Consider the following 13,030-nt stretch of genomic DNA (forward strand, 5'->3'; position numbering starts at 1 on the left):
ACCATATATATATATCAAGGAAACACAAGGATCCTGAGCGCTTTCGTGTATTACATCTTCAGGGGAAAGATACAAAAGTGGAGAGTACAAGGGTTTATATACAAAAGAGAAAAATATTGGCCTGGTTCCTATATGGCAATTCCGCCTAATCCTACGGTTTTCTATTTTCATTTAATGGAACAATATCTATTAGTATACTTCAAGTACAATTTATTTCACAGGAAACTGGAGAACAGTAGAATATTATAAGTATATTAAAGTAATATTCTGCTATTCTCTGAAACAGGAAACCATATAGGAACCAGGCCAATGTTTATATATATATATATATATATATATATATATATATATATATATATATATATATATATATATATATATATATATATATATATATATATATATATATATATATATATGCTATCAATTTCCAACTTACAAGAAAGTTTAATATATAAAGAAAGTTAACAGGAATGTATAAACAAGCACCATGACATATTATGTATTAGCTTCCCTTGGTCACCTCACAATTACTTTGCTGTAAGAAGCTTATAGAAACCAATCAGGGATGATGTCAGACCAAACACTCCTACCTGAAAGGAAAACATTTAGTTCTTTGTTATACAGGTAGAAAATGATCAATGAAGTACTGTGTACATATTTAAAAATCTATGAATAAAAAAAAGTGCATGTGAAAATAGCTTGTATTTCCCATTTAATGAGCAAATTAACATCCTGAGAGTGTGAGGGTAATTGCTGGCTTACCTGCCACGGAGGGAAAGGTAGGTACCAATGCCTCCAGGCATGCTGTGACCTTACCTGCCACTGGGGAAATGCTTTACTCCACGGCCTGTTTGGCAGCCAGTTAAGTGCATTGAGAAGGTCAGCTGCATGCATGATGATGGTCAACAGCTCTGCATCACGCTGCTCTTCTCTCTTCTCTCTGTGGTGACATCCAATTTGTGTCATCTCGGTTAGTTCTAATGCTTCAATAAGCAGTATATAGGAAAAATAACAAACACTTCATGAATAATCATTGGAGATCTCACAAATAAAACCTAAATTAACAGATAAACCATTGCTATATGAACTTACTTTTCCTCAGCTGTCAATTCAGATGCATATTGTTGCATGAGGGAAATTTTACGCAAAGATCTGCAACAATACATAAGTTTTCATGTACAGAAAAGGAATAACATTTGTGTAGAAAAATCAAGAATCAAGGGAATTTAAAAGCTTAATTCAGCTGAATTGTTTTTGAAGATAATTGATGCTCTACACTATGTAATATATTCAACAGCAATATAAAATATGTTACTACTCTTTCCTACTGTAAAGGAAATCAGCCAAGCACCAAATCTTATGTTCACGAGGAAGACCATGTTATGCAGCAGGCAGTGTTAAGCCCAAGAACCCCACCTCAGGATTGTGAACACCAGGGAGGCAGCCCACAGGAGGAGAGAGGCATGCCAAAGGGGTGAGGAGCTGCCGCGGAGAAGCTTGACATCCCTTGCCCATGCCAAGTGCTCCATAGGAAAGAAGAGTTGGTCCACCACAATACTGGCCAGATCCAGACACCTCACAACCCGGTCTTCCCCCTGCAATACCCATGCAGTCACTATCCTGGAGGGCCCCAGGCACCCAGCATAAGTAAACAATTAATTATCAGATGCAATATACATATTTTTTATGTTACGCCTACGGTGCCGGTAAGTTTTCTTAGTGGTGCCTGATGGTCGGCCCCAGCTCGTTGTAGTGCAGGCAAATGTTTATAGTGGTGCCATCTTGCTTGGTTCATGCTGTGCCCCAGAGCTCATCTTTGAATCACTTTTTACTTCTTTTTTGAGAGAATCTAGAGTCTGGGTTGATAGGTGGTCTTCATAACAGCATATTGGTAGTCTTAGGCCACTTGGCAGTGACTGAAAAATCCCACCTTGTGGTGGCGGGGCAGGACGCAAACCCGGGTCCTCCTTGACACTGTGCTCGCATGCTAACCACTCAGCCTCCACCTCCCCAAATATATTCCTATATATTCTTAACATGCATTTCCTAGTAAAACTAAGCTTCTCAAATGACATGAGTGATATGCACTACACAGTTGATAAAATTAGTGACTTATAGGCATTTTCAAGCTTGGTTCCTTCCCTTATAAAACTGATACATATCTCCCAGACTAAAGAAGGGATGAAATGTGAGAAAGAAATGCATATCATCTTCAGCAAACTTGTATATTACTACAATATTCAGTCAACTTTGCCACCACATGGATCTTAGGTGTTTGTGTTCTTGGGAGAACTGAAATGTAGAGACTATATTTATGAAAATTTTAACTAGTACTACTCAGTAAGGGTGAAAAGTATTTACAAGATATAAATTCTGTGTAGGTGAAGCATGAAACTGCCTTTTCTCTGTTCAATGATGAATTCATTAGTCATACAGATCTTACTAAGTAAGATGGGGAAAGAGTTAACCTCAAAGACAATCAACAATGTATGATTTGTCCATGAATTTGAGAATTATTGTCAACTTGTGTATAACACTTCAATTCACAAGTAGTGTTTAAGAAAAGCAATTCATGTAATTGTATACACAGGTTGGTTGCGTGTAGAAAGAGTTTCTATACTTGGGTGTGCCGGGTGGGGGTTTTGACGTGTGTGGTTACCTTGCCCTGTCTCAGCACCCCCAGGGAGTACTGCAGCATTGACAGGTCATCAAGGAGCCGCAGAATGACCCGAGCTCCTCCAATCTGGGAGCTGATGGCCTCAAGAGTGGCCCTGACAAAGAAAATACCACTGAGTCTATGGTAATGAAAAAGCCAAGGTTTGTCATTCCACCTGGGCTTATATTTGCGTGTAAACATGCGAACACCTATTTATTATGTAAGCCTACCACAGTTTTAATGAGTTGTTGTTTACATGGCTGAAATTTTCTGTAGACATCTCATGAAAAGTTACTGGGAAAAGCTTTAAAATAGTCACAACTCATATTTCTCCTACATTATCTCTTCAACTGCCTTCTTCTTCTGATCTGTAGAGGCCTTTAACACACACCTGTAGGAGTGCCTGGCAGCTGGGGTGATAAAGAGGAGGCCATACTGGAGGGTCCTCAGGGTCTTCTCTCGGCCCCTGTAGCTCTCCAGCACTCGAACCACCTCTGGCAGGCCCATCCCTCCTGTAAAGTGCGTGAAGAATGGGGGTCAAGGAAGGAAGGGAAAACTGATGGGAAATATTGTGCCTGGCTCATAGCACTGACATAACAGGTGAAAATGGCTTTTAATTAAAGTGTTAAGTATATCAGACAGGAAGGGGAAACTAATGGGAAATATTGTACCTGGATATTAATACTGACATGACAGGTGAGAATGCCTTGTTAATTGGTGTTGCCTATGTAGTAGCTAACTGCCACATTACTTAGGAGGTGAGCTCGTATATACCAATTCCTACTCTTGCTTTGAAGGAAAACCTGAGGGTGAATATTGTACCTGGCTGCTGATACTGACATGACAGGTAAAAATGCCTTGTTAATTAAAGTGTTTCCTAATAGCATACGTACTGTCACATTGCATAGACGGGCTCATATACACTATAATACCAGGTTAATTACTCTTCTTGCTTGCTTTCCTAACATATTTCCTGTCATAAACTGAAAACTGGCACTTGAGTCTTACAATCTTTAGCATTAACCCGGTAGCAGCGAAGGGCCAAATTTGTGGCTTTATCGTGTACCAGGGAAGGGCCAAATTTGTGGCTTTACCGTGTACCAACAACGGGCCAAATTCTTGCCATGATATAAACCCCCCAAAAAAGATGATGCATAAACTGATCACAAATGCGTTGGTATATATTATGAAATGGTTGGCGTGAGGGGTGAATTTTTTCTCATTAATTCGCTTAGAGGGGCCTTTAAGAAACATGATCCCCGCAGCTACCGGGTTAATCAAGCCTTCCTCTATTTCTTGACATGTAAGCTAGGAAGGTATTTTTCAATCATGCCTCTGATAAACTGACTGCATAGTTGATAGGGCACTTTTCTTTTTAACTGTGACAAAAGGAAACTCTTACACTATCCCATGAAAAATGCAACATAGACTGGTAGGTGGATATGAGGCCCCTAATAACATAGTGTACCAAGCAACTTTCTATATGTGGCGCTTAGTACATTATGTGGTAATACTTTATAAGAAGTCTGCCTCCCCCTTCGCCACTCCAGCCCCTCCTACCCCCCAAGACAAGCCTGGGGAACTGTGGGGAGCCAGGGTTTGAGGGGGGGAAGCCAAAATCACTGAAAAATGGGCTCCCAAAATTTCCCTAGAAAAATCCCTAAATGAAGGAAAATTCCCTAGTCTCGAGAGTAAGGAAAGTACTAACTTTATAGCCTAACAGCCCCCCTTGCCCTCCTGCTAACCAAGGGGGGCTGTGCCCCCCTCTGGACCCCCCCACATGCATGATGTGCCGGAAAATTTTTTTTTTTTTTTTTTTGGTGGGGAGCATATTTAAACTACTCCAACCAAACTTTACAACCTGCTAACAAGGGGGCTTTGCCCCCCTGGACCCCCCTCCTAACCAAGGGGGGCTGCACCCCCCCTGGACCCCCCCATGTAGGGAATTTTCCTTAATTTAGGGATTTTTCTAGGGAAATCTTGGAAGCAGGGGGGGGGTCCAGGGGGGGGCTCAGCCCCCCTTGGCTAGGAGAGCGATCGTGGGGGGCGAAGCCCCCTCATTAGCAGGCTGTAAAGTTCAGTTGGAGTAGTTTAAATATGCTCCCCACCGAAAAAAAAAAAAACACGATTTTCCGGCGCATCATGCATGTGGGGGGGTTCAAGGGGGGCTGTGCCCCCCTTGGTTAGCAGGGAGGCGAGGGGGGCTGTTAGGTTATAAAGTTGGGACTTTCCTTACTTTCGAGACTAGGGAATTTTCCTTCATTTAGGGATTTTTCTAGGGAAATTTTGGAAGCCCATTTTTCAGTGATTTTTGCTTCCCCCCCAAACCCCGGTTCCCCACAGTTCCCCAGGCTTGTCTTGGGGGGTAGGGGGGCTGGAATGGTGAAGGGGGAGGCGGACTTCTTATAAAGTATTACCCATTATATTACTAAGTGCCTCATATGTAGGTGTAAAAGTCACATGATAATAGACAAATGGGTGACAGGTGAATGAACAAAAGTAAACTCTTATAATATCTCATGGGGCAGGCCAAATAATGACTGCATGGTGGATTTGTTATTTTAAAAGTCACATGATAATAAGAGTAATGGACAAAGGAAACTCTTACACTATCCCCAAAAGTATGCAAACTAAAGACTGGTGGATAAATTGATGTAAAAGTCACATGATAATAGAGTAATGGACAAAGGAAACTCTTACACTATCCCCAAAAGTATGCAAACTAAATACTGGTGGATAAATTGATATAAAAGTCACATGATAATAGAGTAATGGACAAAGGAAACTCTTACACTATCCCAAGAAGTATGCAAAGTAAAGACTGGTGGATAAATTGATGTAAAAGTCACATGATAATAGAGTAATGGACAAAGGAAACTCTTACACTATCCCAAGAAGTATGCAAACAATAGACTGGTGGATATTTTGATGTAAAAGTCACATGATTATAGATAAATGGACAAAAGGAAACTCTTACACTATCCCAAGAAGTATGCAAAGTAAAGACTGGTGGATAAATTGATGTAAAAGTCACATGATAATAGAGTAATGGACAAAGGAAACTCTTACACTATCCCAAGAAGTATGCAAAGTAAAGACTGGTGGAGATTTTGATGTAAAAGTCACATGATTATAGAGTAATGGACAAAGGAAACTCTTACACTATCCCAAGAAGTATGCAAAGTAAAGACTAGTGGATATTTTGATGTAAAAGTCACATGATAATAGAGTAATGGACAAAGGAGACTCTTACACTATCCCAAGAAGTATGCAAAGTAAAGACTGGTGGATAAATTGATGTAAAAGTCACATGATAATAGAGTAATGGACAAAGGAAACTCTTACACTATCCCAAGAAGTATGCAAAGTAAAGACTAGTGGATATTTTGATGTAAAAGTCACATGATAATAGAGTAATGGACAAAGGAAACTCTTACACTATCCCAAGAAGTATGCAAAGTAAAGACTAGTGGATATTTTGATGTAAAAGTCACATGATTATAGATAAATGGACAAAGGAACCTCTTACACTATCCCAAGAAGTATGCAAACAATAGACTGGTGGATATTTTGATGTACCGTAAAGTCACATGATAATAGAGTAATGGACAAAGGAAACTCTTACACTATCCCAAGAAGTATGCAAAGTAAAGACTGGTGGATATTTTGATGTAAAAGTCACATGATAATAGATAAATGAATCATAATAAAAGATAAACCAATGGATGAACTATAGGCATTTACTCACTCGTTGAAGGCCGTTATCTACAGAATCTTGTTGTCTCTCTTATCAACACATTAGGCACGGGGGGATCACTGCATGACATCACTCTGCAATAAGAAACTATATGGTGGGCGATAAAAGCCATGACAAGACTATACCATCATTAAATAACAAGCAGTATGATAGCCAGCCAGTTACCAGCAAGAGGATGACAAGCTGATACGTTTTCCACTGGCAATGTTTTTTTCTTGTTTGCTTCTCTTATCAATACATCTGGCACTGCATCTGACGTCACTCACCAATAAAAAGCTATATGGTGGGCGATAAAGGCCATGACAAGACTACCATCATTAAAACTATAGCAAGCAGTAAGATAGCCAGCCAGATATTTTCCCTGGTATTTTTTTTCCTTGTTTGCCTCTCTCAACACACGGGAGGCACTGCATCTGACGTCATTCAACAATAAGAAAGTACATAATGGGCGATAAATGCCTTGACAAGACTACCATCATTAAAACTATAGCAAGCTGCAGTAAGATATAACGGGTTGTTGTCAAGGTTTGCCGTGGATGACAAGCCGATATAATTTCCTGATACACGTTAATTTTTTCCCCAATAAATGCAGAATACACTCACTATTAATATAAGACTCACCAATAAGTTCCACGAGTTTCCTAATGATCTAACTACTGTATATAAATCCTGCTACTGCCCACTTCCATTGTTACCCAGGAGCACTCACATGCAGTAGCCTACCTATATATAGCTATTATATGATGAATTTGGTAAATGTTCTTCCTATCAAGATATTATAATTAAGTTCCTAAAGAATGATTTGCAGGTTAAGGGTTTAAATTATTATCAGCGGGGCAGGAAGATATAGGAAAGGAGGGATCGAAGGCAAGGGGGATGAAATCATGTTCAATGCTTTTTCTTTCCAGATATTATATATAATTAAATGCCTAAAGAATGATCTGCAGGCCAATTAAGGGTTTATTAACAGGGGGGGAGGAAGGGAAGGAGGAGGGAGGGCATGGGGGATGAATCTCTGATAAATAATTATCTCTCTAAATATTGATACAGAAGTGCCAAAAGAATAATGTTCTGCAGGCTAATCAGCGGGGGAGGCAGGGTAGGAGGAGGAAGGGCAAAGGAGATGATCTGGTAAATGCTTTTTCTCTATATATTGATAAAGAAAGTGCCTAAAAAATGATCCTGAGGTTATAGGGCTTTATTACCAGCGGGGGAGGCAGGGTAGGAGGAGGAAGGGCCAAGGGGATGAATCTGGTAAATGCTTATTCTCTCTATATTGATAAAGAAGTGCCTAAAAAATGATCCTGAGGCTATAGGGTTTATTATCAGCGGGGGAGGGAGGCAGGAGGGGGCGAGGCGGGCCGCGGGTGACGGGTGTGCGTGCAGTCGTTGGTGTCGTCTGCCCCGCACAGGTGGGTCTGCCAGGCCTGCCGCACACTGACCCTCATCACTGGACGCTACTCAGGTAGGTTCTTGATGGTTCTGCAGCGCCGTAGTCCACACGTGGCCCAGACATGACCCAGGGGCCGTGTGGTTCACTCCTCGCGTGACCAGACACCCTCACAGACCCTGGGGTGGCGGGCTAGTCACCTGTGTGTGCCCCAGTGGTGACCTGACCTCGCGGGGGAGTGTGGCTGACCCAGGGACCACCGTTAGCGTGCTAAGAGACAGGAGCCACGCTGGGGCAGAGAACAACACATTTGGGTCAAGTTGGGACCATTGTTTGCCTGTCCTAACGGCCTAGTGTGTGCACCTGTCCGTGTGGCGCAGGTCAGGACGCGTGGCCGCGGGTGCATTACGTACTGTGAAGTATTCATTGTTTAATACTGACTATGCGGTGCATCCATTGTCACCATGAAGCACTAGTTTGGGTCAGGCCATTTACCAAGCAGTGGTGTCACTCATTTCTGGAGCAAACTATTTCAAAATTATGTATTTGCAAAGGTAAAGAAACTGCCAATCTCAATCAGTCCTGGAGCATCAACAGTTGCAGTACTCTGTGCTCCTCTGGCTTAGGGCCAGGGCTGCTTGGAGACCGAGGAATTGTGCTTCCACTTTTTACTTTTTGTTGTAAGCTCCTCCATTTCTCAACGTCTCCTCCCCCAGCCTGCATTTCACTGAGTACTGCTGCTGTTTACTCACTTGGTTGTGACTTCCATTCTCTATAGTATGACCAGGATACATGATGCAAAAAGTTGGGTAGACCTAAAAAACATGTGGTCACCTGAGACTGCCAGCACATAGATTTCTCAAGAGAACTTGTAGCTTGAATAAAAACTTAGGGTAAAATTTTAGTGTTTGCCCATACTCCCCTCCCCCCCCAAAGCAAGCCTTGGGACCTGTGGGAATGTAGGGTTTCGAGTGGGGGACACGAAATCCGTTGCAATCGCTTGGTACAAAGACTATAAGAGTGCCATGCTATGCAAGAAAAGAGACGCTACCCAACCACAGGAAAATTGACCTCCCTCACTTGAAAAGCAAACCAAACTCACACTTATATTACTAAAGGTACAGGACTTAACAAATACCAAGCAATATGAACTTCAGAAATTGATTGCCCATAAATATGATGTACTGTGCCTGACAGAAACACAAGAAAGCTTTAGCAAAGTTAATTTCTCAGAAAAATTTAACTCATTAAGTTCTTACCGAGAATTAGATGACAAAAAATGAGGATGACTACGGATAATTTATAATAAAGCACACATTATGATGGAAAAGTTTGCAGCAAAGGACAAAAACATACTACATGCAGAATTCAAACTCAATACCTACTATTGAAATATGTTTAATTCTTGTGTATCTCTCATGCACTGATTTTCAAAGGAACAACAGGATAAAAAAGGAGATAGTTGATATAGTAAATAAGGCTAGAAATAAGCACACAGTAATTTTAGGTGACTTTAATAGTCATGTGGGCTTCCTGGGCCCACAGCCACTGAACAAAAATGGTGAACTAATACTAGATATGACAGAAGAGATTGATTTCACACTACTGAATGGTTCACCTGAATGTTCAGGGGAGATAACCAGATCTCAGAACAACACTAAAAGTGCAATAGACTTGGTGCTAGTCAATAACAAGTTCCTAAATCTGTTTTCTCATATGCACATTGATAAAAACAAAGACATTTATGATCTATCAGATCAATAGTACAAGTATTTTTTTAAGGTTAATGATAAGCCGCCAACATTCCGAGACAAAAACCCGAAGCAGAAAACAATCCTAAGCACTAAAGATGAACATTGCAAAAAGTATATTGATGAAATAGAGACAAAACTGATGCAGTCAGCCAACACAATAACCAGTGTCACATCATCATTTCATCGATGCCTGGTCCTAGGAGCTCCCACCAGGGGATGGCCACGGCAGAAGAGCTTACAACTTTCTCTATCCAGACACTCCCTCCTTGCCTGCTCAAAGTTTCTCAAAGATCTTTCCCCCCTCTCCCTAACGTACTCTTGCACCCTATCCCTCCATTTCACTGGAGGTCGTCCTCTAGCATTCCCTCCCTCTATCTCACTCACATACACCCTTCTGGTCATCTTACTCTCCTCCATTCGCTCCATGTGGCCAAACCACTTTAAAGTCTGTCGCTTAACTTCTTCCACCACTCCACACTTCTTCCCTTCACCCCTGTGACACATTCCAAAACGCTCGTACACACTTTCATTACTCATTCCATCCATTCTACTCCCACCACAAGCACTCCTCAAATAACTCATTTCCACTGCCTGCACTCTAGACCTCTGACTTTCATTCCAGGCCCACGTTTCACTTGCATATGTGAAGGTTGGTACTATTACTGTATTTCTCAAATCCCTCTTTACCTCCATGCTCACACTTCTGCCATTCATGATTCTTCCCAAAGACCCTACCACCCTTCTTCCTTGCAATGCCCTTTCTCTTATATCTCCCTCCATACCACCATGCTTACACATAACTGATCCAAGGTACTTAAACTCATTGACCTCCTCCATTTCTTCACCATTCAAAATTATTTTGCATTCTTTTTCACACTCAATTCCCACTCTACATGGGCATACAAAATCTACAACCACACTTCTACTTCGCTCACAAACCATCACTTTACTTTTGTTGACATTTACTTTAAGCTTTCTCCTATTACAGACACTATCAAAAACACTGACCAAATTTTGTAGGTCACTTTCATTTTCTGCAATGAGCACCGTGTCATCAGCAAACATATCGAATTCAGTACCCACTTCCTTCCCTCATCGAACAGTCTTACTCCAACTTCAACTTTGCCCTTAATTTCTCTAATAACACCATTCATATAAATATTGAATAACCATGGTGACATGACGCACCCTTGTCTTAAGCCCACTTTTATCTCAAAATGTTCACTTGTTTCTCCAGTAATTTTGACACTTGCAGATGCATCCTCATAGAAAGACTTTATTGCACTAAGCAGTTTTCCTCCCACACCATAAATCTTTAAAACATCCCACAATGCAATCCAATCGACTCTGTCATAAGCTTTTTCCAAATCCATGAAGGCAGCATATAGTTTCTTTCCTTTTGCTAATATTTTTTCTATTACCATCCTGAAGGCAAATATCTGATCCACACATCCCCTTCCCTTCCTGAAGCCTTCTTGTTCTTCACTGATTTTCTCTTCTGTAAGTCTTTGCACCCTCTCTATTTTGACTTTTCCATATACCTTTCTGGGTATACTCAGGAAACTTATACCTCTATAGCTCCCACATTCCCCTCTCCTGCCCTTCCCCTTGTAAACTGGGACAATGACGGCTTTCGTCCAGTCTGCTGCCCCCCCCTTCCCATGCTACTTCACATATCTTGACCATCCATTTAACAACTACATCTCCTCCACACTTCAACATTTCTGCTGTGATTCCATCAATTCCTGCTGCCTTTCCATTTTTTAATCTTTTTATTGCCTGATTTACTTCTTCATATGTTATGCTTCTTTCTTTATATACTCCTCCTCTACCTCTACTCAAAACTGCTGCTGTTACAGCTGCTGGACGTCCATCCTCAAAATTCATTAAGTTTTTGAAATATTCTCTCCATCTCTCTTTCACAGCTTCCCCATCTTTCAACATCTTTCCATTCTCATCCATAACTTCATTTATTTTACTTGAGGAGATATTTTCTGCATTTCTTTCATTTTTTACTTCTTTCCAATATGATTTCCTGTTCCCTTTATATTTTTCACTTAGTCTTTTTCCAAAGTCTTCATCAACCCTCTTCTTACTTTCTTTTATTGCTTGTTTTAATTTCATTTTGCATTCTCTATATTTCTTTTTCCTTTCCCTTTTTACTTGTTCAGCCACATTTCTTTCTTGAGTTTTCTTAAAAAGTTCCCTTTTCTCTTTTGCTATCCTCCTTATCTCTTCTGTCCACCATGAATTTCCTTTTCTTTTTCCATCTCTCACCACTTTCATCCCTAACACTTTTTTGTTGTAGTTACCATTATTTCTTTATATGTTCCAAAAAACTTTTTCAATATTTGTATTATCTTTTACACTTTCCCATTTTTCACTTAAGGCCTCTGCCATTTCACGGTTATACTCATCTTTTATTTCTTTTTCCTGTAACTTTTCTATCTTCAGTATTTCCTTTTTTACTTCACCTTTCTTCTCAAACACCCACTTTTCTTTCAGCTTTAACTTTGCCAGCACTGCAAGATGGTCAGATCCATCCACCAGTGTCACTGAGCTGGAAACTGTCATGCAAGAAGCAGCAAACAAATTTCTCATAAATACATATACAAACAGAACTACAATGAGTGAGCAGAAAACAGAACCAATATAGATGACTGACAGTATAAGAAGGGGAATTAGAAAGAGAAAAAAATACAACCGTCAAGCAAGAAGAGCAGCGACACGGGAAGAGAAAGACTGATTAACACAAATGTACCACAGACAAAACACACAAGTTAAAGAAGAAGATAGAACTACTATTCACCATAGCTGGGCACTATAACAGAAAACTTTATTCCTGATAACCGATAATGAAAAACCTTATCAGTGATAACCGATATTCGTTAACTGGAGACACAAATATAGGCGATAACCGATACCGATATAAATCCACAATTCCGATACTAGCTGGCGATAAGTCCGATAGGCGAAAACGATACTATATTGATATTTCAGATAGAAAAACATAGATGAATTCAAATTTTCATTATTTGTATTTTAGAAAACTTACAAAACCTGAAAACCACACGTTGACACGTACATATGGACGGTAATACTAGAAACGCCTGAACCGGTGTTGTGTTATTTGGCGTCCCCACTGTCAAAAGCTGGCGCTTTTGTTTACAAACACTGGTCTCTCGTGAACTGCGCATGCTCAGACCAGCAAGCGTAGACCTGTACAGTCTCACAAAGCTTTTTAACCATAATTAAGAGTTACTGGAAGGCTGAAACAGACATACAGTACCACTACCACCGTCCCCGCTGTTTCTAGAACGACACTCTGTACGAGTTGTATTTATATGTACAGAGTGTCGTTCTAGAAACAGCGAGGATGGTGGTACTGTATGTCTGATTCAGCATTCCAGCAACTCTTAATGTGTTAAAAAGCTTTGTGAGACTGTACAGGGCTACGCTTACTGGTCTGA

At 40.6% G+C, this 13,030-nt stretch overlaps 2 protein-coding genes across 21 annotated transcripts in view; one reads left to right on the forward strand and one right to left on the reverse strand.

Moving 5' to 3' along the window:
- Positions 1 to 488: 488 nt before the first annotated feature.
- On the reverse strand, positions 489 to 7,056 carry LOC126981566 (peroxisomal membrane protein 11C-like). Of its 15 annotated transcripts, none has more exons than XM_050832954.1 (8): positions 7,038 to 7,056; positions 6,408 to 6,490; positions 3,051 to 3,171; positions 2,663 to 2,774; positions 1,420 to 1,598; positions 1,096 to 1,155; positions 820 to 943; positions 489 to 593 (listed from the first exon to the last, which is right to left on the reverse strand). In XM_050832954.1, the coding sequence occupies exons 3-8, from the start codon at positions 3,164 to 3,166 to the stop codon at positions 531 to 533; spliced, it is 654 nt and encodes a 217-aa protein (XP_050688911.1). In that variant the 5' UTR covers positions 3,167 to 3,171; positions 6,408 to 6,490; positions 7,038 to 7,056; the 3' UTR covers positions 489 to 530. The 15 variants fall into 15 exon arrangements, with proteins under 15 accessions (XP_050688911.1, XP_050688910.1, XP_050688908.1 ...); XM_050832953.1 differs by lacking the exon at positions 7,038 to 7,056 and adding an exon at positions 6,683 to 6,863; XM_050832951.1 differs by lacking the exon at positions 7,038 to 7,056 and adding an exon at positions 6,582 to 6,862.
- Positions 7,057 to 7,728: 672 nt separating this feature from the next.
- LOC126981557 (ubiquitin carboxyl-terminal hydrolase 20-like) overlaps positions 7,729 to 13,030 on the forward strand; it is a 44,512-nt gene continuing 39,210 nt past the window's right edge. For 5 of the 6 annotated variants that reach the window (XM_050832923.1, XM_050832924.1, XM_050832919.1 and 2 more), the window contains exon 1: positions 7,735 to 7,881. The gene's annotated coding sequence lies outside the window, so the exon portion shown is untranslated. Of the gene's footprint in view, positions 7,882 to 13,030 lie in introns of all 6 variants that reach the window. The other variant, XM_050832920.1, reaches the window with a different exon arrangement.

This window comes from Eriocheir sinensis, chromosome 48, assembly GCF_024679095.1.
Source record: "Eriocheir sinensis breed Jianghai 21 chromosome 48, ASM2467909v1, whole genome shotgun sequence".
NCBI classification, from domain to species: domain Eukaryota; kingdom Metazoa; phylum Arthropoda; class Malacostraca; order Decapoda; family Varunidae; genus Eriocheir; species Eriocheir sinensis.

Excerpts from the sequence above, each read along its gene's own strand:
- LOC126981566 (XM_050832954.1), bottom strand. The coding sequence starts at position 3,166 with ATGGGCCTGCCAGAGGTGGTTCGAGTGCTGGAGAGCTACAGGGGCCGA. Across the intron at positions 944-1,095 it reads GAATTGACAGCTGAGGAAAA|AGAGAAGAGAGAAGAGCAGC; the intron begins GTAAGTTCATAT and ends ATGTCACCACAG. Across the intron at positions 594-819 it reads AAGCATTTCCCCAGTGGCAG|GTAGGAGTGTTTGGTCTGAC; the intron begins GTAAGGTCACAG and ends TTTTCCTTTCAG.